The 25,670-nt window shown below is 37.9% G+C and overlaps 3 protein-coding genes across 4 annotated transcripts in view; 1 reads left to right on the forward strand and 2 right to left on the reverse strand.

The window, feature by feature from the left end:
* LOC112043281 (UDP-glucose:glycoprotein glucosyltransferase) overlaps nt 1-8,261 on the forward strand; it is a 28,414-nt gene extending 20,153 nt beyond the window's left edge. The window contains exons 25-28 of the mRNA XM_052881421.1: nt 479-600; nt 979-1,119; nt 6,312-6,363; nt 6,824-8,261. Of these exons, the coding sequence (XP_052737381.1) occupies nt 479-600; nt 979-1,119; nt 6,312-6,363; nt 6,824-6,852 (344 nt within the window). The 3' untranslated portion in view covers nt 6,853-8,261. The remainder of the gene's footprint in view (nt 1-478; nt 601-978; nt 1,120-6,311; nt 6,364-6,823) is intronic.
* Nucleotides 8,262-9,323: 1,062 nt separating this feature from the next.
* Nucleotides 9,324-25,670, reverse strand: part of LOC112043354 (protein Wnt-11b-like) — a 34,465-nt gene continuing 18,118 nt past the window's right edge. The window contains exons 2-7 of the mRNA XM_052881423.1: nt 21,220-21,455; nt 13,951-14,161; nt 12,899-13,162; nt 12,349-12,514; nt 11,250-11,512; nt 9,324-10,645 (exon numbers count right to left, since the gene is read on the reverse strand). Of these exons, the coding sequence (XP_052737383.1) occupies nt 10,468-10,645; nt 11,250-11,512; nt 12,349-12,514; nt 12,899-13,162; nt 13,951-14,161; nt 21,220-21,455 (1,318 nt within the window). The 3' untranslated portion in view covers nt 9,324-10,467. The remainder of the gene's footprint in view (nt 10,646-11,249; nt 11,513-12,348; nt 12,515-12,898; nt 13,163-13,950; nt 14,162-21,219; nt 21,456-25,670) is intronic.
* On the reverse strand, nt 21,486-25,164 carry LOC128198078 (uncharacterized). 2 transcript variants are annotated; one of them, XM_052881424.1, is made up of 2 exons: nt 24,008-25,164; nt 21,486-23,702 (listed from the first exon to the last, which is right to left on the reverse strand). In XM_052881424.1, exon 2 carries the CDS (start codon nt 23,631-23,633, stop codon nt 22,629-22,631), a length of 1,005 nt encoding a protein of 334 aa, XP_052737384.1. In that variant the 5' UTR covers nt 23,634-23,702; nt 24,008-25,164; the 3' UTR covers nt 21,486-22,628. The 2 variants fall into 2 exon arrangements, with proteins under 2 accessions (XP_052737384.1, XP_052737385.1); XM_052881425.1 differs by lacking the exon at nt 24,008-25,164 and adding an exon at nt 23,865-23,992.

Below are 25,670 nucleotides of genomic sequence, written 5' to 3' on the forward strand. Positions count from 1 at the left end.
TCATCTTAACATACTTATTTTAACGACCTAAACAACATCATGTTACATCAAGTGTCAGTGATTTTTTTGTTGTTACGATCATTTAACTGGATTATTTCAACGAAATTACGTTTATAACGAGTTTTTGTTAAAAAAAAAGTTAATTCTTGCTACTACCACTGTCCACTACTATACTAATGCCATTATACATAATATTACCATAATCATGTTATTTCGTTGAAAACGTGACTTGAATGGTACACCGAGACACATAATTACCCTGCGGGTGCCATTAATGAGGTGACTCAAAAGGTTTTTTATTAATTATTATTTTTTTCAATACATTGCTGGCTGCAATAAAGTCACTGATGTTTTGGTTTTCTTTCGTATTATGCTATATACTAATACTAATGTACTGTGTGGTTTTTAGGAATATTTGTATTTTTTTACACACTTTGTACTACAAGTACTAATAAAATTAATAATGTGTTGTCCACAGATCAGGACTTACCTAACAACATGATCCACCAGGTGGCCATCAAGTCTCTGCCGCAGGAGTGGCTGTGGTGCGAGACCTGGTGCGACGACAAGTCCAAGCAGTACGCCAAGACTATTGATTTGGTGAGATTTACTCTATAATATGATGTGGTATTCAGTTCTGACCTTTGGAGTTGGAGTAATATAAAGTTCTTCAAAGGGGTTCCAAGATATTGAAGGTGTCAGAGTATTTTTTTTAATGTCAGTATGACCATTATTCCCTTTCCCCTTTCAATCTTTGTTAAGAGTAAGGTGGTAAGTTCGGCTCTTTAGCTTTAGAGCTATAGACTTCGCGAGATATATCTTTGTGGGCTTAGACCTACAGGAGCTGGTAAAATCGGCTCTAGGTCTTTTAATATGTGCAACGGATTTCCAGCGGCGGCGGACGGCTACTTTGTTTTATACAATTGAAGGTTAAGAATATATTTTATTTTTATAATATTCCCATTATTGTCCACACAGTGCAACAACCCCATGACCAAGGAGGCGAAGTTGTCGGCGGCGATGCGCATCGTGCCCGAGTGGCAAACATACGACGACGAGATAAAGGCGCTGCAGGCGCGCGTGCGGCGCGGACTGTACCAGCACGCAGATCACGAACAGGTATCGTTCTTTAACATTTTATTTGTTTGATGTTTTAATGTATTTAAAACGGTGAACGCCGGGTGCACGCACGAAAAAGCATGACTTATTGTTACGTACCGCCTGAATCGAGCGTGCAAATGTGAGCGCAGAACAAGCGATTGTGAGGCACGATCGGCCTAAGCGTTCGGCTTGTGTGACCTTATCCATCGATATAAATCGTTAGATCGGCCCCTTCATATTAAAGAACGCACAATGTCATTACTCAAAGACGTGCACGAATATCTTAACTTAGTATGCAACAAGAGCATGCTGAGACTTTTTCTTGTTTAATAAATTTTTACACTTTCAAAATGAATTTACACAAGCCGCAACACGAATAATAGCAGCGTTTTACCTGAAATAAAACGCATATTAAAATACTTACCTCACTGGAAGCTTTATATTGAGAGTAGCATTTCTGTTTCCGTCGATTTCATACCAGTTTTCGTACTTTTATTGACGTCACGTCTGGCTATGTGGCGCCACCTGGCGGTGTCGGGCTCGGGAAGTTTCGTAAATCGCTGAGCGCGACTTTAGCTCATTGGCTCAATATATCACCAGGCAGGAATTACTTAAAGCTTCCAGTGAGGTAAGTATTTTAATATGCGTTTTATTTCAGGTAAAACGCTGCTATTAAAATATTGACCGTAACTGGAAGCTTTATATTGAGAGCCTGTTTGTTTTCGCCTGGTGACGCCACATTATGGTATTATTTCGCCAATGTGATTATTAAAATAAAACTTTTTATAACAATATTATCTCTAATTCGATTAGGCTTTATTTAGAGAACAAGCTAGTAACGAAGTTTGACTTACTGTGTCTGTGCATAATACAATATTCCATTTTGTTGGAATGTAGCAAAAATACATGTCTACGGTACAATGGTAGTTATGAAGATTTCTTACGTGACGTCTTTACTCATTCTGCTATAACCATATGCGAGGCGGTTTTTTAAAAAATTTATTACTAATATTAATTCTTGCTGCATTTAGTCGTAGTGGATAGTTATTTTATTGAATAATGAAATAGACTTATTATTTCCTAAAGAAAAATTATGATAGTGATTATTTTATTTACAAATAATTTCCAGCCAGAGTAAATACTTCTATCGGTTTTTGAGCCAAATTGCGGCCAAAATTAAATAAAATCATCAGATTTTATACTATGTTATCCCTATAATAAGTAATGTTAGGTCATATACACGCCTTTCAGAGTGTACCTACAAAGATATAACTATTGAAAAAATAACTTATTAAGAAGTTACTGACATTCCAAACTAGTGGCATGGAATTTTTAGGCTTTCTTAACAATTTGGCATGAATTTAAGGTTATGCTTTACAAAGTTATTGATCTCTTAAGTAGGTTACTTGAAGATTCAAGAAACTTAAACTGAGTCAGTTCTTAGACATTAGGTCATATAATGTACTAAAACTTTTACTTTTAGACAAACACTACACAAGCCGATTTTTAAGTTTTGACAGGAAATTAAAAATAATTTCAGGTTTTCCCATATTTCTTGAAGACTACCTCTAACAGTTTTGTAACTGCTAAGTCCGTTGTCGTGATTATAATAAATTTGTTTTCATTCTATAGAATTATCGGTACTGCTAGCACTCGGAATCTGAGATCCAAGTGACATAAGACTTACTCTTATCAAGGCTATTAAATATATTCCTGTCAACCGATTCTGATGATTCTCTGAGAATCAGTGTAAGTGGTGGCGATACCATAAAGCAAGTGGGAAATTCCCTATACACACTGTACACATCGTATAAAACAACTTGAGCGTAAGTTACATCTCGGGATACGTACAAGTAATCATGGACTACGTGTACCTTATTTAATGAGTCAGATCAGAATAGATCAGTCACCGACATACCCTATTTCACAATCACTTTTTCTATGCTACAGTAATGAAAGCGCCAAGTATGGAAGATGGCGATGTTGTATAACAAGTGATTTGCATGCTTGTTGTTCCTGCCGCGTATACTATTGTGTACTGTTGTGAACTTAGTGATAGTCTAATTAAGGTTATTAGACATAAAGATCTTGCAATTTTAACTTATATTCTATATTTAAACTCATCTCTCTTTTCCTCCGTAATATGTAACGGCAGTCATTTTGTCCTATTGAATGTTGCTTAGGAGGTGAGTTTGATTCTAGGGGCATATACGAGTAGTATGACATACATTTCCTTTTTATTGGAATGCAGTACCTATTCCTCTCGTGACCATGAATACCTCAGAGGGTGAATGTTCAGTAACGCTGCCCAAGCGTGGTCAAAGGCACCTTTAGGATTTTATTACATACACATGCAAGTAGGCTTGTGTCTATTCTTCAAACTGAGTTTTTGATGCTGTGCGTATTTAGCAAGTGGAAATGAGGTTAAATATTGGTCCGGCTTCAGTATTAACAACAGAGCATGGTGCTTTTATGATCCTTTGTATTTCATTAAGTAGACAATTGTTGATATTTCTTCCAAAACAGGAGTGTGGAACGATGTTCCATATAGATTAAGAAAAACACGAGGTTATTCGAGAGAACGGTAGGAGATAACCTCAGATTAACCTCTGTACGTTTCTGGTGCCACCATTTTCTCCCACTGAAAAAGGTGGTGAAAAAGGTGGCTAAAAAGACCGCTTGAAATGAAGTCTATCTCAAAATACTTTATGTTTTCTGGATGCATTAAACTTTAAAGCATACATAATACCCTTGATGGGCCTCGAGCCCCTGAAAAAGGATTCATTTAGAATCCTTTGTTTTAATAGAAATTTATATGTTACCGCTTATGCGTTTTTATACATTTGCTAAGTGACGGAGGGTATCATAATATGTTTTACCTTTTCGTTTGTTTCTAAGTTTTATGAAACCTGGAGTATGGTTATAAATTTTGCAAATAATAAACTGTATACATCCAGTAATACCTTTAGAAAACTTTGATGTATTCGGAAAAATAAGTTTCCTGCCTTTAACCTCTATACCAAAATGTACATGATGTTTTAATCTGACGCTTTCGTTCATCAGATTTTTACGCCATTGTTACAAAGTAATTAATTCACCCATTGGTTACAAATCTAGTTGGCCTATTCACTATTTTGGTCTTTATTATCAACCTATATCAATTGGAAAAATGTCATTTACCTACTGTGGGATATTCACGAGTAAGCAATAAATGACATTTTTACATAGAAACTCAATTTTGTATATGTCAACTAGCAAACGTAAAAGATAGTGAGTCAGCCTGCAAGGGCTTTAGGACATTAGTCTCTTGTACATTGCTGATAAACACCCCGCGAGAGTGGATTATAATGATCATACAGGCAAGGCTGCGCAAGCATTCCAAGCGATGGAATCTTAACATTTTTCATGCATTACCCTCGCGAGGGGTGGCGATCACACACACGACATCGACACGGGTATTTGAATAATTTATATAGATAGATAAGATATTCGTATCCATACATCGTTGATAAACACCCTGCGAGGGTGGATTGTATTGATCATGCAAGCAAGGCTGTGCATGAACGTGTGCGCATTACAGATATGTATATTCCGTGTTGTATGTTCCACGCGATGGAACATTACTCTTCATGCATACGCCCGCGACGGTGGCGATCAAGGACACCGGTATTTGAATAATTTATATAAAGAGATAAACACCCCGCGAGGGTGGGTTGTAATTATCATGCAAGCATGGCTGTGCATGAGCGTTTGCGCATTGTATGTATATTCCGTGTTGTGTATTCTACGTGATGAAATTTCAACACTATTCATGCCTTGCCCTTGCGAGGGGCGGCGATCCTAAGTATTTGACTGGAAATACGTCTAGGAATGTTAACACTTTCTATAACCTCGTCCCCATGAGGGGCGGTAATCTATTAGTCCGGTATTTGACTGTGCAAATACGTCTAGGAATATTTAAACTTTCTATACCTTACTCAGTAAGTTGGTTTTGCAAATTCGTCCAGGAACGTTAAAAAACTGTGTATACCTTGCCCCCGCGAGGGGCGGTAATCTATTAGACCTATATTTGACTGCAAATGTGTCCAGCGACGTTAGCAGTGTCTACGCCTTGCCCCTGTGTGGGGTGGCGATTTATAAGGCCAGTAATTTACATCCAATCAAAATTCCTGTGCTAAATTCTGGCGGGATTTGTGAACCTTTTTTCAATGCCGGTTTGAATTGAAGTAACAATATGTTTGAGTAACTTCCAAAAACTCTTTGTCTAACTTGTCTTCGAGCATTCGTAATTTATGTACTTCTTTGAAACGAAAGCCACTGGCCACGCGTTCGTTTTGTAGTATATATGTTAGACAACAGTCTATTGCTAGAACGTTCACTTTGGTTTCTGAGTTCACATTTTTAGGAAGCCCGCTGGGCCCCGCCACTTTTAATACTATTTTAACTGTTGAAAAATCACTACAAAGAAAATATTATTATATACATGCAAGTACGAAAACATTTGCAAAAAAGCAAGACTTTCAAACACATGAAGTAGTGATCCGAACGGAAAAACCGTTAAAATAATGATCACGTACTATTTTCAAATGAAATTTGAAATTTTACATTTACATTTTACATAATTTTACGTTAATTACATTAACGTTGTATGTAACAACGTAATAAAATATAAAGTACTCACAGCGAATTCACTTCACTTATTACACTTTATCTTGCAATGTCGGGTACCAACTGATTGCAAGATGTTGCTTCGACGGTAAACAAAACGCCAATGAGCTAAAGTCGCGCTCAGCGATTTACGAAACTTCCCGAGCCCGACACCGCCAGGTGGCGCCACATAGCCAGACGTGACGTCAATAAAAGTACGAAAACTGGTATGAAATCGACGGAAACAGAAATGCTACTCTCAATATAAAGCTTCCAGTTACGGTCAATATTTTAATGAGAAAGTTGTTAATTTTCATTCGTAAGTATTTGCGAAACCAATGACAATTCCGCGTCGCTTTGGGCTTTCGCATCTAACGATCTACGATCGATGACCTTATCACGGTCTAATAATAATAATAGTATCTACATTATAAGAAACTTAATTTTCTGTTTACCGCCGTTATTGGTTGCTTCCGTATTTGTAATAGCCGGTGGGATGAAGCTGTCATTACGGTCATACAAGCAACCATTCAATTAATAACCATTAATTGCGATTGTTTCAGGAAATCGAAAACATGGATCCGGAAGATGTCGCTGTTGAGCAGAGTGCGTCAGGTAAATATCAAACTATGCAATTTTCGTGACAGGTGTGTTTTCACCCTTATGTTGGAATTAATTATGTAGGTTTGAAATACCTTCGCCCAAGTCTGTGTTTTCTTCTTATAACTTGGGTGTCTTTTAAACAACAATCAAGCACATTACCATCAGATGATACCGTGGTCAAAAGTGTATTTTATATAGAAAAGTGAAAACCGCAATATTTATTTAGCCGATTTCGGGCTAAACACTTCCACCTCAAGCTCTGTAACCGCAGTGACTAACCTCACCTAATCTATAATATAATAAACTAAATAAATATAATAAACCTTAATACGTTTTGTAGCTGTGTTAGAATTTGTGTTTTCCTTTTCCCTAACTCAAGCTTCATTCTATACTAGATAAGTTCTAAATTCATTTTTACATCTTTACTAACTTTTAGCTTTTTCTTAATAAGTTTTATTTATAATCTTTTCAGATAAAGACCATGAACACACCGAGTTATGATGCAATTTTGTTGTTTGATGTAATAGAATTTTTTGTTATTCCAATTTTGGTATTGTATGTTAATAAGTGAGTGTAATGCGATGCTAGTGAAAAGATAGAAATCGATTGAATGATCATACAAGTGTTTTAATGTGAATAGGCTCTATGTGCGGTCTCCGCAATATCTATAAGGAATAATTTGTCATGATTCAATAACACACTTTTTAGATTTATCCATGAAAAACATGTAAGCAAAATGTGTTTCAAATGTACGTTTTTCTTGACAAAATGTGTGTTTACATTTAATTTTTTATTTTTATTGTTTGAATTTATAATCTATCTATAGTCATTGTTGTCGCCACTTGCACTATTCTAGAAACATGACGCATTTTGTGAGTTTTTCTCATAAACAATTAATTATTATCTTTTGATGTCGGCTACATACATATCATTAAGTTAATAAAGGTTTCTGTGTGGCTACTGCTCCATTATAAAAGTTCAATTGATATGTATCTAAAATTAATTTAAACGTTATATTCTATTATAGATATTATTGGGACCCTTCTTATGGATTGTTAGCAGTTTAGATACTTGTAAATATTAACTTGTGCAAATACATTCGTTGTAAAGAAAACTTGTGTAGAACTTTAGTATTACTCCCAGTGTTATGGACCAAGATTTGTTTTTATTTTTTGGCGCTTCAGTTCTGTGATGTGATCGTTTTACGTGTCTCCAGACATGTCATACTTAGAAAAGTGCCGTCAATTATAAGTATTCAGAATGTTAGAAAAAACATTAACAATTAGACGATTTAGAGACATTTTTGGAACAATAATTAAAAATTTTGAAATACTCTGTCAATTGATCAACAGTTTGATTTTGCTGGACTAAAAGTTCTACAAGTCCATAGTTGAAATCCTGTCTTTCTTGACAGGAACTCAAAAGGCTTCGCTTTTTTTATCGATTAGTTGCCCAGAAAAAGACATAGTTATTAAAAAAAAATATCTGACGGCACATAAACTATGTTATGACTGGATGCACCATAACGTGATGGATACGTAATACAGAGCACTGTATAATGGGATGTGAATAAAGCCATTATAAAATTTCTCTCTATATCCATATTTTCACCAAAATCATGTTGTACAATTTTAATTTTAAGCTTGAACAATAGTGTGCTTTTTGATAAAATTACGTCATAAATTACAGTTAAATACATGGACGTAATGTTATGGTGGTCTTTTTACTCAAAAGTGTTGTACCTCGAATGGATCTCAAAACCCCCAGAGTTTGGAGGTATACCACATCAGTAAATATCACTCGTCAAAATTACACCTGCTAGTCGCCATAAAAATGTTAATTTCATGTTGTAATAAGTAATTCACAGGTTACATTTTGAAATACAGTAATAAATGCGTCTGATCGATAAACATTCTTTTTACTTTCGCTTTACCTTTCTTTCTACCGCTTTAGGTGATAATTACAGTCATTCGGCTCCATTTGGTGAGTGTAAAAATATGTTGAGGTGTCACCTAAAATAATAAATTACATTTTCCAATTCGGTTTGAAAAATATACCTACACATAGCCGAATGTAGACCCTCCTTTTTGGGAAGTCTGTTAAAAATGCCTTTGTGTTTTACAGATTAATCCTTAAAGAAAACTGGTTTAATTAGATACTAAATGAAACTAGGAAAGTTTTAAGTACAGATTTATTTACAACATTAGACAATTATATCAATACATTTTATTATAATTTCTACTGTGTAATTTAATAGTAACTACATTAACTTCTACGCGTTGTTCAAAGACTCGCTAATTATAATAATAATCAATTATTATTAATAATAATATTAAAATTAAATATAGCACTACATCTAACAACTATGATACATTTAGAATAATTTAAAACCTTATATACATACTTTTATTAAAATATCTAATCGTTAGGTGCAAAGGGCAGTTTCTATTAAGTCTACATACATTTATTGTCACAATAAAAACTACTACGTATTTTTAAATATCTAAATGTTTTTGAAAAAATATTTTATAAAGTGTCTGGACTGAAAATGTCTGGTCTAAAATTAATTATCTATTTTAATTTTATCAGATAGTAATACATTAGTCAAGATATAATAAGGTGAATGTAGTTTTCAGTTAGAATAAAAAAGTAAAGAATGAATTTAATTTAATGGAAAAGGTTGAATATATTTAATAGAGTAGATATACAAATACTAAATAATCCTTTAAAAACGTGTTACCCAAGTATCGTTTGAATTAAAACTCAGGAGCTAACTTAAACCAGTTAAGAGGATTTAGGGATGTCACTTTAACATAATAGAATTAAAAATATATTTAATGTAAGAAAATATATTTAATGTAGAATTAGAATAAAAAATGTATTGTAAATGAGCATCATCAATTTACAATTTTTAAATTTTTAAAACTACATTCTAGCTTTTATAGTCGGAAAGTAAAAGTTATATTATTTATTTACTGTAGATAAAAACTTAAAATTAGTAAGTGTCTTCAGTCTCAGAGAAAAATAGAAATTATGTGCAAGATGCAACGCGAGACAAGTAATAAAATAAAACAATTTCTTTTTTATAATTTCTACTTAAATAGTAAATAAATAACTGAAAATTTTACATCGATTTACTTAGAGTATGACTAGTCTGTAAATTGTACATGCAAAAAAATAATTATCTTTGGATGGAAAGGATCTCTTTTCTGTTTGACTCAAAGGTTCCGACACAAAGATTGATTGAGATTACATTGTTAAGCATTCTTTAGGGAGAGTCAACGAAGCGGGACTTGAGTGTACAGGAATAGACCAGTGAGATCATTGGGAGATAATGTGATGAAATTATCACGTCATCTTTAAAGAGTCTGATTGGTTAAAGATATCCGTTCTTGTGTCCTAGTTATTTAAAATAATATTACATTAAATGTTTTTAGGGAGGTAAGTAGGACGTATCTGATTTCTGACGTCATAAACTGAACTCGTAAATGTAAACGGTTTTAATTCATTTGTAATAATACTAAATCATCACTTTACCATTAAAAGATTTACCTACGTCTATTGAAAAAATAGTTCAACCCGACCGAAGTCGCCGGCCGCCAGTAAGATAAGTAAAATAGACAATCATGTAGAATAAGCTATTAATTGGTAGATAGGTAGGTACCTACTGTATTTTCATGAATAGGTAGGTACTATTACTAGCATTTTATCAACATTTAATTTAGAAAACCCGCTCTTGTTATGAGGTAGGTCATTATGACTGCTATGTACGAGAAGTGTTTTTGGCATTAATGCAACTGAATTAAATAAACTGCATAGTGCCGGGGCAAGATGAATATTATGAGTTAATGTGGTCAAGGTTAAATTATGCGAACGTCGAGTGGAACACGAAAATAAAAAATTCCAGTGAATTGAATCTTAAAACATCTACTAAATGCTGTTGATTTTTTTCGTGAATCGACCTCGGAATAAAAATATTTGAAATTTTTCGTCACGTTGGCCCTTTTAAGTTGTAACCCACGTGTTGGTACAAAGACTTACTATAAAATAAGATCTGGAGCTAGGCAGCTATGCAACTTTTGCGTTGCTTGTTGAATAAGTTGTGCGACAGTGGAGCTAGTTGCAATAGTGGTCCTCGCTGGTGACGCGGCACAGCTGGCAGTCGACGCGGCAGCACCAGTGGTAGCGGCAGCGGCAGCGCTCCAGCCGCGCCGAGCGCACCGCGCGCCGCCCGCGCCCGCAGCACAGCCGCCCGCACCCGCCCGCTGCCCCGCCTAGCGTCGCGTTGCACTTCCTATTACGCAATATTATCAATAGGGTTGACTCGGTATCAAATTTAATATAAGTAAACAATATTAATTTCGCATAGTATTTGGAATAAGGGTCCGATATATATCGATATTAATTAATAAAAGTTAAATTTTTTTTACAAAAAACTTAATTTATTACTTATTTGTATGTTTTGCATTGGTGCCAACTGGGCAAAGCTTAGATCAGTTATTAACAATTGAAAATATAAGCGCCATCTTTGACAGATTGCCATGTTTGGTTTTTAATGACGTAACACTAAAAGATGTGTGGTCAACAACGCATAGGTACGTCATTACATCAGTAGAACCCAGTGTTCAATACATTATTAATTGATCTCACCCTCTTAATGCAACACCCTTTAAACTTTTCAATCACCTATGATGGAAAAAAATCTTGACATAAAAGTCGTTATCTAACCATTCAGGATTTCATCTACAACGGATAGTGATACCTACCCAATTTTGCAAACCGAACTTTGTTTTCCTGTAAAAGGTCGATGTAGTTTGGCATTGAATTAATTGACAAAATATACTTCAATTAAAGTTAAGTGAAGGCAAACTTATAAAATGACACAAGTGACTGCTAACCTGCCGTGTGTGCCCAATGAACCAGCGGCGGGGTCGGGCTCGCAGTAATCTGGGCTGGGCGTGACGTAGCGCAGCCGCGTCTTCGTGCGGCGGTGGCGGCGCGGGGGCGTGCGCGGCGCGAGGGGGGCAGCGCGCGCGGCTTCGTGCGCCAGGGCCTCGGCCGCGCGCGCCAGCGGAGTCAGCGCGCGCCAGCAGGTGCGCACGGAGCACGAGCCCGACACGCCGTGACATGTGCACTTGGTGCGCATGCCTTGCGATACCACCTGCCGAATAACATTACTGGATACAAACTGACATGTTTCTGACACCATTTTTATGCATTGTTTTCTGGGGCACATAAGATGTAGCATTAGTTTTTACAAGGGTTATTACAATGTTTTTCACAACATTCTCATTTTAAGTAGCCTAAAAAACTTAAAAAAAAAAACATCAAAATCGGAGCTGTTTCTGAGCACTTCCTGAAAACTTTATGTATTATTTGACTCCATTGCTACTAGCTGGACACGCCTTTTAAGCTTGTTTCTCATGTAAGACGTTTTTTCTTACCTCCTCCTAATTTCCTCTATAATTTATAATAGGTAGGTACCTACTGACAGTCTGACAAGTTCGTTGATAACACTCCCATGATATGAGGGCGACGGGCGGAAATACTGCGCGGGTGTAAAATCGTGCGTGCGGGGATGTGACGTACATCAGTCGAGGGTTTTTCATTCACGCCCTCCGCCCCGTGCGCAACATCGGAAGTGTTACGAACGAAATTGCCAAGCTATAATACCCATGTACTATGTATGTAGGTATCAATCTATCGTACTTGATGGTTTAACTTAGAATAACTAATATATTAGGACACAAAGGTCAGCTAGCTCCAAATTAAATCCTTATTAGCAACCACCCAGATGCTGGAAAACTTCTATTGTTTATCACACAAATCAAGTGTGGGAGAAATTTAGTTTTGGGAATCGCACCTCGGATGCACAGGCACACGCAGTACGACGTATTTCGACAAATATCAACCAATAGTAGCGAAATTTAAACTATTGCTCGGTTTCGTCCCATCGTAGCGAGAGAGAGCCTGTCTGTAACTGTCACGTGTATTTACCTTTCTTCCGAAGCGGCTATTGATGAGGTTGGCAGCTGCAATGAGCGGCCGCAGATGTAGCAGCCGAGTGTGCAGGTCTACCTGAGGGTCGAAGCGCGGGTCGTCGGCCGCCATGCGGTACTCTATGTTTCGATGTTCAAATTCTTTCTCGTCATCGTAGTCGTATCTTGAAATATAATAAATCAATGATTAATAAAAAAGTAGGCATTATACCTACGACTATGAATGCCTGTAGATATTCTGTTTTAATACATCTAGATATAGAGTATTGACTATTTCGCACTCCGTCATGTTCTTCTCCAACCTATTAGGTAAAGGTTAAGTAAAAGCTCTTTTTAGTTAGGTCCAAATCTAGAAAGCTTAATTAGATCCATTTCTGGTCGGTCGCGGACTTTTTTTAATCGACTAGATAAATAGGCTATTTAAGACTGAAAGAAACAAATCAAATCAGACCAGTAGTTCCTGAGATAAGCGCGTGCAAGCAAACAAACAAACTCTTCAGCTTTATAATATTAGTAATACATATATTCGGATATTTAATTCTATTAACCTGGATCTGAATCTTTTCCTTGTGGGCCGTCCTCGTCTCGGTGACCTCGGCAAACGTTTGCGTCCCCGTCGACCTTTTTTTCTCGGAGGTGCGGTGGTGTTCGGCGGCGCCGGCTGGTCGTCCACCAATATGACGACGGGAGGCATCGTGGTCGGCTCCAGGGTGGTGGTCTTCTCGGTGGTCGGCTCCCACTCGATGATATCGTCTTCTATTCTACCATCTCGCACGTCTATCTCGTGTGTGTCCAAGAATTGTTTCGCGAATCTTTAGTGAGAGAAAAATGTGAAAGCTTGTTACTAAACATACTTATATCTACCTAATTAAACAAAATATTAATTTTTTAACTACCATATTAGATATTACGTATAGTGGTATAACTTTATTATTATACCTATAAGAAACGGTGTTGTTACCAACCAAATTACTTTCTTGTTCCTTGTAAGAAGGTATATAAACACCAATGACGATATTCTTTATTTTTATACGTACTTCGTAACGTACGTATACGTATTTATAATAGTCTACGTTCTAGGTATTATGTAGGTACGTATATCACCAGAGAATGTAAACACCTCCTTTTGTGTATAATATTTGTTAAATTGATCAAACTTTGCTTCGTAGGACACGTCCGCCAAATGATCGCCCTGTCTTCACTCTCCACCAACCTGAGGTTGAAGTGCATTCGCTCAAGCGATCCACCATAGTAACACATTTCTTTGGGAGATAGGTATTAATGAATGAAATATTCTGTATTGCACATCAAAAATAAAAAGATAACATGCAAGAAATTAATGTACAATTAGCGGCCTTATCGCTAATGAGCGATTTCTTCCAGACAACCAATAAAGATATCATACCTACCCAAAATTAAATTGTTTTTCAGACAGCATGGGTACGGCGACAGTCGCCTGACGTTCATAATAAGTACTATTATCGTAAATCGCGGCAAACTTTCAAGAGTGAAACGAACTGTCACCCGCACCATCCTACATGAAACGAACTGTAGTAGGTTGGTAACTATTTAGTAGCTTAGTTCAGGTTACGTTAGGTACCTCTCAGCCCACTGATAATTGTCTCCGCAGCCGCCCCACTTGAAACGCGCGTGCGGCTCGGGCGGCGCGGCCTGGCGCGGCGGGCGCGGCGGAGCACGCGGCGGAGCGGCGCACGAGCATGCGGCCAGCGCGCCCGACGCGCACGCGCGCGCCACTGACCACGACAGCGCCGCCGCCGACATCGCATACACGTAGGCTTGCTCGCGCGTACCTGCCAACATGCGAATATCGTGGTCATCATCATCAATCTGTTTCTTTTAATGCAGGGACCCTGCTGCTCCAATGCGAGCTACAGGTAAGTGTGTTATCGCCGCGTAGCAACGACTTGCGATACGGACGGCTTCAGTGTGCTCGTGGCGTTCGAGGCGTCCACATCTCTTGTTGTGTAATTCTTTATGGGTTACTTGGGATAGGCGGGGAGAGTGACTTGAGTGGAAAAGGGGAGTGTTAGATAACTGTCAAAGGATCCTTTAATCCTACACACATCGTTCACAAGTGCGTGACTCCACTCAAGGTGCCATTCTCTGCCATTCTAGGGTCTTATTTTGGTTACAGTTTGATTTGTTAATTAAATTGTCCTTGTGAACATTGGCAAATGTTGTGAATCACCCTTTCGACATTAGTTTTCTTATTTTTGTAATCACCTTTGAGTCTGCTAAAAAGTGCTATTAAGAGTGTATAAAACTTATAAAGAGGAGATAGGTAACCAGATGTTATACAATCTCAAATTGTTACTGGGAATTGTTAAGCCTTTCAATAATCGTGTTTTGCTCATTAAATCCGCTTCTGAAGTCGACCCGTTTTTCCGACAAGTATATGAAATAAACACTTTACATGAGAAAAGGTTCTTTTTTTAATATGAGAAAACCGGTTAAGACCAAAGACGTACCGCCAAGCGTTCCGCTAGAAACCAAAAGGAAAGGTTTGGATTCCATCCTAATTCTAACAAGTTAGCCCGGTTCCATCTTAGATTGCATCATCACTTACCATCAGGTGAGATTGTAGTCAAGGGCTAACTTGTAGAGAATAAAAATGAATGAATGAGAATAATAAAAATAAAATTTTTTTTATGTCACGTAATTAATATTTTAGGCTCTTTTTGGGTCATCTTCATTCGTAACCTTACAAAAATTCGCTTAAGTAAAAATCCGTTGAATAGGAACGTATAGAGAGGAAGCTTTCATTTTTTGTTCAAAAAACCCAAATAGGCAGTTGAATGACTGGCTGAAGTTTTAACCTACCTACACCTACAGTTCTGAATAAGTAACTGTATACGTAGCCAGTAAGTTAAGAAGTAATATTTAGGTTAAGAGCCATCGCGCAATCTATTACTTAATCTGAACTGGGTCACCGAAAAATTTGCATAGTTGTGAAAACGTAGTGCTTTAATTTAACTAGTAATGTTTTAGTTTATGTTATGTAGGAACCGCACACTACCAAGCTAAATTACCTATCATCATCAGTAACAGCCCATATTCGGCTCACTGTTGAACACGAGTCTCCACTCAGAATGAGAGCGGTTCAGCTAATAATCCACCACGATGGCCCAATGCAGAATGGCAGACTTCATACACATAGAGAATTATGAAAAGTCCTCACGATGTTTTTTCTTCACCGCTTGAGACCTATTTAATTTCTTAAAATGCACTTAACTGAAAAGTTGGAGGTGCATGCCCCGGACCGGCTTCCATCCTACGCACTCCGAATCGAAGGCAGAGGTCATTTCCACTATGCTATCATGGCTATATTTATAGTACTACTTAAATCATAACTGCTACGTACTAGCTATGGATTACATCCTTTGCTACGCAGGTGCTACGATACCATTTTAAATATTCTATTTTTATTATCTACCTACATATCTTCTAATTAAATAATTGCGAATATGGTCTCTGTAAATCTAAATCGTAAAACCGATTATATAATACATAATTATTTTTGCTATTGTGTCTTTCACTTTAATCCCCATAGCTAACTAATGAGTTTTTAAAGATAAATCTATACTTATAATAAATCTTTAGAGAGGTCAATTCTGTACATGAAATATATTTCCAAAATAAGGGGTGTTTAGGAATCGATACTGATGCCAAAAATGCCATCAGTAAAATTTTTGTCTGTTTGTCTGTCTGTCTGTATGTTCGTTATAGAAACAATAACTACTCGGCGAATTTTAACGAAACTTGGTACAATTATTATTCTTCATACTCCTGGGCAGGCGATAATATACTTTTCATCACGCTACGATTAATAGGAGCACAGCAGTAAAGGGAAATGTTGGAAAACGGGAAAAGTTACTCCATTTTTACAGCGATACTACTGTAAGGGCTGGATTAAAGACGTCTAAGGACGGACGAATTCGCGGGCGTCCACTAATTATAGAATATAATAACATAGGCTTTATTTCATTGACAGGTCGTAGGGATTCTTACATGAAAATTATCAAGCAGAAAAAGTAGCAGGCGTCCGCTTGTATTATAGAAAACGTCTTAGGCGTTTAACACTAAGTGCACAATGCTGCACTTCGATATTGAAAATCGATACATTAACCAAGATTGATAGCTTAATGAGCTCTCGACCTGATTTCACGGTTACTTACTGCTAATTAAAAGCAATTTTGTAATAGAATCTTGATAGAGCCCGCACGTTCCGCCATGTCAGACAAAGGCACTGGAGAAGCTTATCGGGACACATCGCTAGATTGCGCGCCAGTGCAAATCAACGTTATCTGAGCCCCTGGCCCTACGCGAGGCCCCAGCACGTTTGATTCATGCGTGTAATTAAATCTTTTGTCAGATCCGCAAAGGCTCGGCGCTCAGATACCATTGTGAAGTGACCATCGATCCTCTTTAATTTGACGGACCTGAGATAACTTATAAATCCAGACGTCGACAGAGATTTGCCGGGTGATCTATGTCTTTCACTTAAAGTTCTTCGTATATAAGCAGATACTTCAATAAGGCGCCCTACGGTCATAACACGTAAATTTTAATACCTATAATTATTAAATCACAGTTAATTATAAGGAATTATTAAAATAATAATTGTAAAAATAATGAATTTTGTATATTGTATTGCAAGTGTAACTTTATTTTATTTTTATTTTTAATTTAATTTGGTAATTATGACTATTGGTTTTATTTTTTCTTTTTTATTTGTAATTTCATTTAATTTAATTTAGTAATTGTGACTGTATTTATCTTTTTCTTAATCTCATATCATTTAATTTGGTAATTGTGACTATTTGTATTTTTTTTTATTTGCACACTATTAATTTAGTGGAATGTTGTATTCTTGCAAATAAACAATTATTATTATTATTATTATTAGGTATGACTAAAACATTACCCTCCTTCTGGCGCAGTCAGGTAATAACCCTTTTTGACGGCCTCCGTGGCGCAGTGGTATGCGCGGTGGATTTACAAGACGGAGGTCCTGGGTTCGATCCCCGGCTGGGCAGATTGAGATTTTCTTAATTTGTCCAGGTCTGGCTGGTGGGAGGCTTCGGCCGTGGCTAGTTACCACCCTACCGGCAAAGACGTACCGCCAAGCGATTTAGCGTTCCGGTACGATGCCGTGTAGAAACCGAAAGAGGTGTGGATTTTCATCCTCCTCCTAACAAGTTACCCGCTTCCATCTTAGACTGCATCATCACTTACCATCAGGTGAGATTGTAGTCAAGGGCTAATTTGTAAAGAATAAAAAAAAAACCCATAAAAAATTTTGTTTATTATATTTATTCCATGTCTCTATTCTACTATGAACCCGTATATTAATAATCTACCTAAGGTTTCTCATATTATTTTTTTAGATGTAGCCGTAACTGGCAAATAGAAAGTTCCACAAAGACCACAGACTTCGCTTCGCAAAAGTTTTAATTAAAATGTATCAAAGCAAGCGAGAGTTCTCGAAGGATTCCATATAATGTTTGTGAGCGACAACATTCTCTGTCAATTAATTTCCTAAAGTGGATAGACTCTGACGCTGAAAGTTACCAAAACAATCCTCAATGTGTATTTCGTAGATATCTACAATACGTAGCTTTTAGTATAGCCGTAGGGTTTTCGAAGTGGTCCTGGTCCTGTGTTCGATCCCCGTCTAGGCCGATTGAGGTTTTCTTAATTGGTGCAGGGTCTGGCTTGTGGGAAGCTTCAGCCGTGGCTAGTTACCACATACCATAGCCGTATTTAGCGTTTCGGTACGATTTCGTGTAGAAACCGAAAGGGGTGTGGGTTTTCATCCTACTCATAACAAGTTGGCCTGCTTCCATCTTTGATTGTATCATCACTTACCATCAGGTGAGATATTAGTCAAGGGCTTGTAAAGAATACTTGTAAAGAATAAAAAAAAATTGTGGTTAAACCTGCATACCAGAGAATTTCCTTAATTCTCTGCATGTGTGAAGGTTGCCAATCCACATTGGGCCAAAAACCCCTCTCATTCTGAGAGGAGACTCGAGCTCAGCAGTGAGCCGAATATAGGTTGATAATGATGATGAAACTAAAGTAGAAGTACCTTGGTATTTCGAGAAACACACCCACATAGTTTTTCTACAATGTAGAAATGCTCTTTGTAATCTGAAAATTTAAGGAAATTCGTAACGTAAGGCTAATAAACGCATTAGTTTTCTCTAGGTCAAATATCTATTATAATAAATTAATTTTTGATAATCTGGTTGCCAATCGCAAAGGCCTCTATTATACTAATATTTAATCTCTTAATATTGCTTCTTTTGCAAGTAAGTAGGTATCCAAAAACTTCAAGAATAGAGTCGGTAGGGTATGACTATGGTCAAAAGAATTAAGTACTGACCTTGTCATATTTTAAACAAACACTAAAAAAATGTTTTTCATTCAAATCATATCTAAATTGCATAATTCATTCTATGTTTAAAATTTCTACGAAAGCATGTTTTGATTTTAAAATATCATATCTCTAACATTAAATCTTCATACAAAGATTTCGCTCGCATTAATAGTAACATTTCTACATTCCAGTTTACCTTTAGTACCTAAATGTAACTTCTGCTAGCTATGTTATCATTTTCTGTTGCCACGCAATGTTACAAACTACCTATAATTTTTAAAAAAGATCAATAGCAAGACACGGAAGCGATACAAACGCAATTATTTATAGCCAACATTTGTCAAGTCGTTGAACGATGCAGGAGCCATTTTCACCTTTAATACAATATAAATAAGACTCGCAAATAGCGTGTACTTTTCGCATGCTTTTCCCAAAAGCATACACAAGCGAGACTTGGGAAGTGTACGCAGTCGGTGATATTCACGACATGTTATTATAGTTCGACGTAGGAGACAGCAGACAAGGTTCGTGCCAAGATAATATTAGGTAATGATCACGTGATGGCTTTTCGTTTATGGTGTTCCTTTTTTGTTTTCAAAAGTATGCGACAACTTTGTGTTTTCTTTGGGAAGTTTGACAAACAAACATTCTGTGAGCAAACAGTTGGTAACACAATGGCTTTTAAGAACGGGGGCAACGGTTTCAAACTAACAGTACCAGTAAAAGGGATCATAGTCAACAACCTTATCCAATTGTATACTTAATTTGAATAACTATGAAACAATAGAATTACTCAAAAATTAATTGCCCGAAAAGCGATAAATAAAGTGAGCGTTGCATATAAATACTGAGCTCTGGGTGCGGAACGAAGCTCAGTGCGCCGGGTGCCGGGTGCTGGGTGAAAAGAAAGGGCGGCCGGTTACGCTGCTCGACTCCGCACAATGCCGGCTGATTTAAAAGACTCGACAAACTTTCCGTCCCTTATCTCTCATTATGGTCGGACGTTCCTAGTCGTCCTAGACGAAGCGGATTCACTCCGAACACCACATTTATAAAGGAACTTTAATGAAATGGGATGAACTAAGTGAATGGACAATGGACATTCTTTGTTACATTGTATTTTTCTTACTTAGATGTTCTTAGAATGGACGGTACCTAAGCAAGTTCAGACTGAAAAAGAAACATTCCTACTGAATGAAAGAAGGTGTTCCAACTACTTAAGTAATTAGCTACGTAACCGTAGACAAAGTTGCCATGTCAATGTAAAAGTTGCGAGTTCCATTCGTCGGTCGTCTTAGCTGTTCTCGTATATTAAGGAACAAATAATATGACACGTTCAAATAGGTATTAAGACGTAGTCAGTCAGTCCCGATAATCCATAGATAATACACTATATTGGTTTAATCGTTCTGAAAGCTTTTTCTTAAATTGTTTTCTTCGTAATACGTATATAATGAAACCGAAAAGGAATTCAGCCAGAATTAAAATTAACTTCCAGTCAAAGGGCCATTTTAGAATACCATCATTGTCGCAACAAAACGACAACCTAATTGCACATTGGCCCTTGCGCTTTGTGTCAGGAATACGTCAGGGAAAGCCATTACCGTCCAGCTTAATACCATGTCCTTTAGTCCATGCATTCCTGGTCTAGGAAGTATATTTATTTCGTAGGGCAATCACGATCATCTCGTTACTTCCGCTGGCTGGCGAAAACTTATGACGTCAGAGTAACCCTGTCCTGTTATCTCTGGAGCATCGAAGGATATCCCGCGGCGGAAGGCGGCGGAATGTCCGGTCAGTAGGTGTATTACTTAAATATATAAGTAACGGCACTGTATACTCTGGTAACGTATGTAACTGTAATTCGTCAGTTCTGATAGTGGTCGTTAATGAATTTAACATTATCTAAGTCTACCAACCTACATTAAAACTGGTGGTGGTTTTAATCTCTATATCCTTTCTCCTTTGTGAAGGACGGCCTGGCGCTGATAAAGATGACACCTGTGAGTAAGTCAGGCGTGCATTAGAGCCACCTTGGTGGTTTTATATTTCTCCTATAAAACGGAGGCCCCGCCCTAAAGTAGGTCGTTAAACTTAAAATTAATAACGATTTCCTCATGGTATTTTATTATAATGGTCATGATGAGCCGTATAATTTGATACCCATATTGTAGATAGTATTTAAAAAAATATACATTTTCACCTCAAGTCTATAGCGTTGCACAGTCGTCTTGTTGGTTTTTTTTTTTAATTTTACCTATCTAAAGAACACTAGGGTTATTACGACGAATGTAGCGATGTCTTGATTACCTAAATCCGTTCAGCGGCTTGTAAGGTATGAGGTAATAATGACACATACAAGCATACATACTTACATACATACAAGATACGCGTGAAAAACATAACCCTTCTTGACAGTCAGGTAATAAGCTGCTAAAGAAGTGAGTGTGTGTGTACGGTTATTACCTGTGAGTAAGTCGGGCGTGTATCTCGGCGCGAACTCGATGGAACTGCAGTTCCAGCGCTCGCCGGCGTGCGCGGCGAGGCAGGCTGCGCGGGCCAGGCGCGCGGCGGCTGCCACGTGCGGCATGGCTGCCGGCTGGCGGCGGCACACGCGCGCCTGCCCGCCCCACAGCTCGCCCCGCCGCCGCGCCTCGCCGCACTCCGCCTCCGTCCAGTTGCCTTCGTTCTCATGAAGCGCTCTACGAATTAAAAATACAAACCTATCAGGAAGTTCGGACTTTAGTATTATTCTCTCGTAATATATTTGTCACGACATAAATAAGATTTTTTCATACCACCAGACGCGTCTTTACCTTGGGTGCAAGGAGTGCAATGCACCCGGGCGCCGCGATCTCAGGGGCGCCCGAGTGCCCTTAGGTCATCACTTAGGTGAAACTGCACCCAGGCGCGGTAGATAGATACATACATACTTATCAATCAAAATGATTATATTTTTTTGTATATTTATATTTCTTCATAAATTAAAACAGTAGAAGGATCTGAATTTAGATGTTTGCTACCCAGACAGTTACACTTTAACAGTGCTCAGCACGCCTAGGTACTAGAGAGTGCTAGAGGGTGATTATTGCACCCGGGCGCTACGTGAGTTAAAAACGCCTCTGCATACAACGCAGATAAAGGACAACCATCGCCAATAAATAGTAGGTATCTACAGCAATTTGCAGCGTATTAAAGAACATAAAAAATCCTAAGTGCTACTTAAACTAAAGTGTTTAATGTCCATTAACCTGAGGCCGTGAAGCGTATACTCTAGGTTGTGACCGTATACATCAGCAAAGATATCCTTGCGAGCGGAACACAGCAGTAGATAGGTACTACTGTGGACTGCTCGGCAGCAAAAAGGTGCTGCTAGTAGGCATTTCGCCGTACGAGCGTTGGTATGAAAAATTATTTACAGAGGTCCTAATGAACTGTTGATCCTAACTAATTATTGTGGTGGTGATTCTGGTAATAAGAAATTCACTTGCGTTCCACGTGTATCATGTTAGTACAATATATGGGATTAGATAACTACTTAACACTTATCATCGAAATCTACTAACTATTTAATTAAAATAAAATAAAAAGAATCACTAAATAACTCAATATTTATTTAATAACATGTGACAATGTTGATATAACCACTTATTCTTTGTTCAAACTTTGGTTTGGAATGCTTTATTACAACAATAATTATGCATATTTTCTACCTGAAATAAAATCGAGACGCGGAGAGAGCGTCTGCCAAATTCCAGAGAACGATTGACAATACATTTATCTTACGTTAACTGCATACATAACTTAGTTACTTAAGTAAACTAAATTTGGAAACACATGTTACATTTTTGGGTTTTAATATTCTGTGGCGAATATTATTTCTTAGGTTTATTTTTATCATCTCCGCTGCTAGAAGGTTGTTCTTCAGGACGTCGTGCTGATTCAGATCGCGAGCCGCGCTGGAACGTTTCGCACATTTCGTACAAGTAATTAGGGAGAAAGTCATTCGCTTCGCCTTCCCTCCGACGGAGCAAACTGTATGCCTCCCGTAATGTAGGTTTCGGTGTCAGGCGAAGCTCCAACTCCACAACAGAAGGGAAATGTGCAGCCAATGAATAAACAATCTCCAAATCAGACGGAGGCGGGCTTAAATGTTTGTAATTTGACACTTTAAACAGAAAATATTCTGACATGGTCATTCGAGATTTATTTTCGTCATATTTCCCTAATTTCATGTCACAAAGAATAGACTTTTGCCTATCGGGACCCCAAAACTCTTGCTCAAAAGCTTCATAAAAATCTTCTACATCCTGAAACTCGTTTCTGAAGCAACGCGCCCACATTAGCGGCAAACCTTCGAGGCACGATATAATGAAATTAATTTTCCGATCATTATCCATATTTAGCACAGAAATATAATATTTGATGCTTTCTATAAAATCTACGGGGTGCGTTTGTCCACCATCATCGAAGTGAGGACGTTTGTTCAAAGTTGCAATAATCCAGTCGTTGATGTTGTCAGGAGATATTTGAATAGTATTTTTATTTCCACTTGCATTATTTTCACCGTTTATTTCCACAATCTTCGTCCGCGGTGTAGACGTTTTTTCATTTTTGCCTAAATTCGGAAGAGACATGTGACTGCGTAGTCGAGATGAAGGCGTGTCGTTGAATATATCTTCTTGACTTTGTGAAAACCGCACTCCAAATCCCAACGTAGTCGGTTTGTATATAGAACTACCGTACAGAGCTGAGTCTACACTTTGTTTGCGTTCCTTTTGAATTTTATCTTTACATACTGATGTCGATATTTTGTCAACCATCTCTGACAAGTTTGATACTGAAGATTTGATGTGCCGCAAGTCAACAAATAAGCTCATTGTAGAGCATACATTTATTACACATTCAATGGCACATGTTTCTTTATTTAATTGATACCGTTTTTAGTTCTGTAACAAAATAAAACTTTATATAAACGCTTTGCGGCGTATACCAATCATATTAGGCTACTGTACTACGCGAGTGCATGCGACGTTCAAAAGCTTAAATTAAATAGTTATATACAACTAATTATACATATCGTTTAAAGAATAGCGACCAATAAAACGTACTTTACATTTAAATCGCACGACAAGAGATACGAGAACGTCGGAAAGCAAAACAAGAATGATTCGAAATCGTCAAGGAGCTTATAGGCAACTGGCAAACTGTGCGTGCGTGGCATGGCCGTAAAGTTCTGATTAAGGAAGCTTACGTGCGGTTGCGACGGGCGGGCAAATGGTACTACGAGTACATTCGCCCTCCGTTTCGTTACTGAGGGATGGCGTACTTGCAACTTTTTTTAACGCTCATATTACGATAACTGGGTTATGGTGGACCGAATATAAAATTTCATTGATGTCGTGCTGCCAAGGACACTCGCTACCGATGACTACGCTTCCGACATGCCGAGGGGTGCGCGCTGTTGAGGATTGGCATGAATTAAATGTCTTTGCGTGACTAACCGATTATTATTTGTTGCAAATTGTGGATTGTCAGCGTCGTATTTCCTGAATGCTGCATTTGCCATAATTTACATACTTTTCCGACTGAATAGGATTCTTAAAACATTACTTTAAGCACAAACATACCTACCTCGTTGTTTCATATTTTTTACTTACCTAAAATGATCTGTTGTTAAGTAGAAAGCCTTAAGGTGCTTTTTTCTTTTTTCGTTATCGACGTTCACTTGAAGTTCTGTGATTAACAATTAGCGCGTTTCGCTGAGGAAAGCGATATCCGGCAAAGCCTAGGCCTCGGGGGATTTATGGAGAGAGCACGCGACGTCATTTGTGACGCGTGGTGGTGTACATACAATTTGCATTACGTCGTTGCTATCAACAAATACACGAACATTTTAAAATGGAAAATAGGACCATTGAGTGAAATAAATTTATGTTCCTAGTCTAGTTTTCCTACATCACGGAATACCAGTTTCAATATTAGGTTCGCATTAGTTCATTGTCAAATGCAATGTCCCAGGAAATGGGCAGCCGGTCGGCCGGTAAGCGGATTTGGGCTTTCATTACAATTTATCAATGCAATCGTACCGTAATTTTGGCTGCTACCGATACTGTTAGTTCGCAGCACCCTCCATTTAGCCGCAAACTGTAGCCATTGGGAGTCGTAACAGCTACGTCAAATCGAACCGCCGCAGGCGCAAAATTACCATAGAGTTCATAACCGTGTCTTCATTATGGTTAATTCATGTGGAATGCGATTGTTCGTCGGAGCCAGCGTCGAACATTATCGCATTCGTCACGCTGCGCACGTGCAAGCACAATCTAATACAATAATTCCCGTATCAAATTTTACGCGTCTATCTCGATCTAGTAGACAAAAAGCTACGCAGAGGCAAAGGGTCCGCATTGTAACAACTGGTTGCGGCACACAAAAGAACACCGATCCTTTGCTCAGACCGCTTTGTGATTCGACAATATTAAAATAGGTTACACTTTTTATTCCGTAAAACTGAAGCAACATATGCGGGCATCCTATTATGGGGCGCGAGCTTTTATTTGCAAATTTATCTTTCATTGCTCGAATTTTTCATACATAGAAGATTTGAAATGCTGATTTCGCAACTGCGGCATCAACTAGCAATCTAAAAGCCCTTTAGTGGAAAAAATGGTTTATACGGGAACACAGCTGGCGCGGTTGCACCGACATCGCTCGCTGGCGACGCGGAGCGAAACACCGACGGCTGATCCGGCTTTAATGATGATTAAGTACGATATGATTGTAGCAAGCGACGGATGTGCGTGTACCGCCACCAAAATCTGCCTAAAGAGAAAACTTTAACAATGCTTTTCGTATGTAGGTCCAAGGTCCTAATGACAATTTTAGCAAAGAGCAGAATTAATTTAGCATAGGTACCT

The sequence above is a fragment of the Bicyclus anynana genome, chromosome 4, assembly GCF_947172395.1.
Source record: "Bicyclus anynana chromosome 4, ilBicAnyn1.1, whole genome shotgun sequence".
In the NCBI taxonomy this organism is placed as follows: domain Eukaryota; kingdom Metazoa; phylum Arthropoda; class Insecta; order Lepidoptera; family Nymphalidae; genus Bicyclus; species Bicyclus anynana.

Excerpts from the sequence above, each read along its gene's own strand:
- LOC128198078 (XM_052881424.1), bottom strand. The coding sequence starts at position 23,633 with ATGAGCTTATTTGTTGACTTGCGGCACATCAAATCTTCAGTATCAAAC.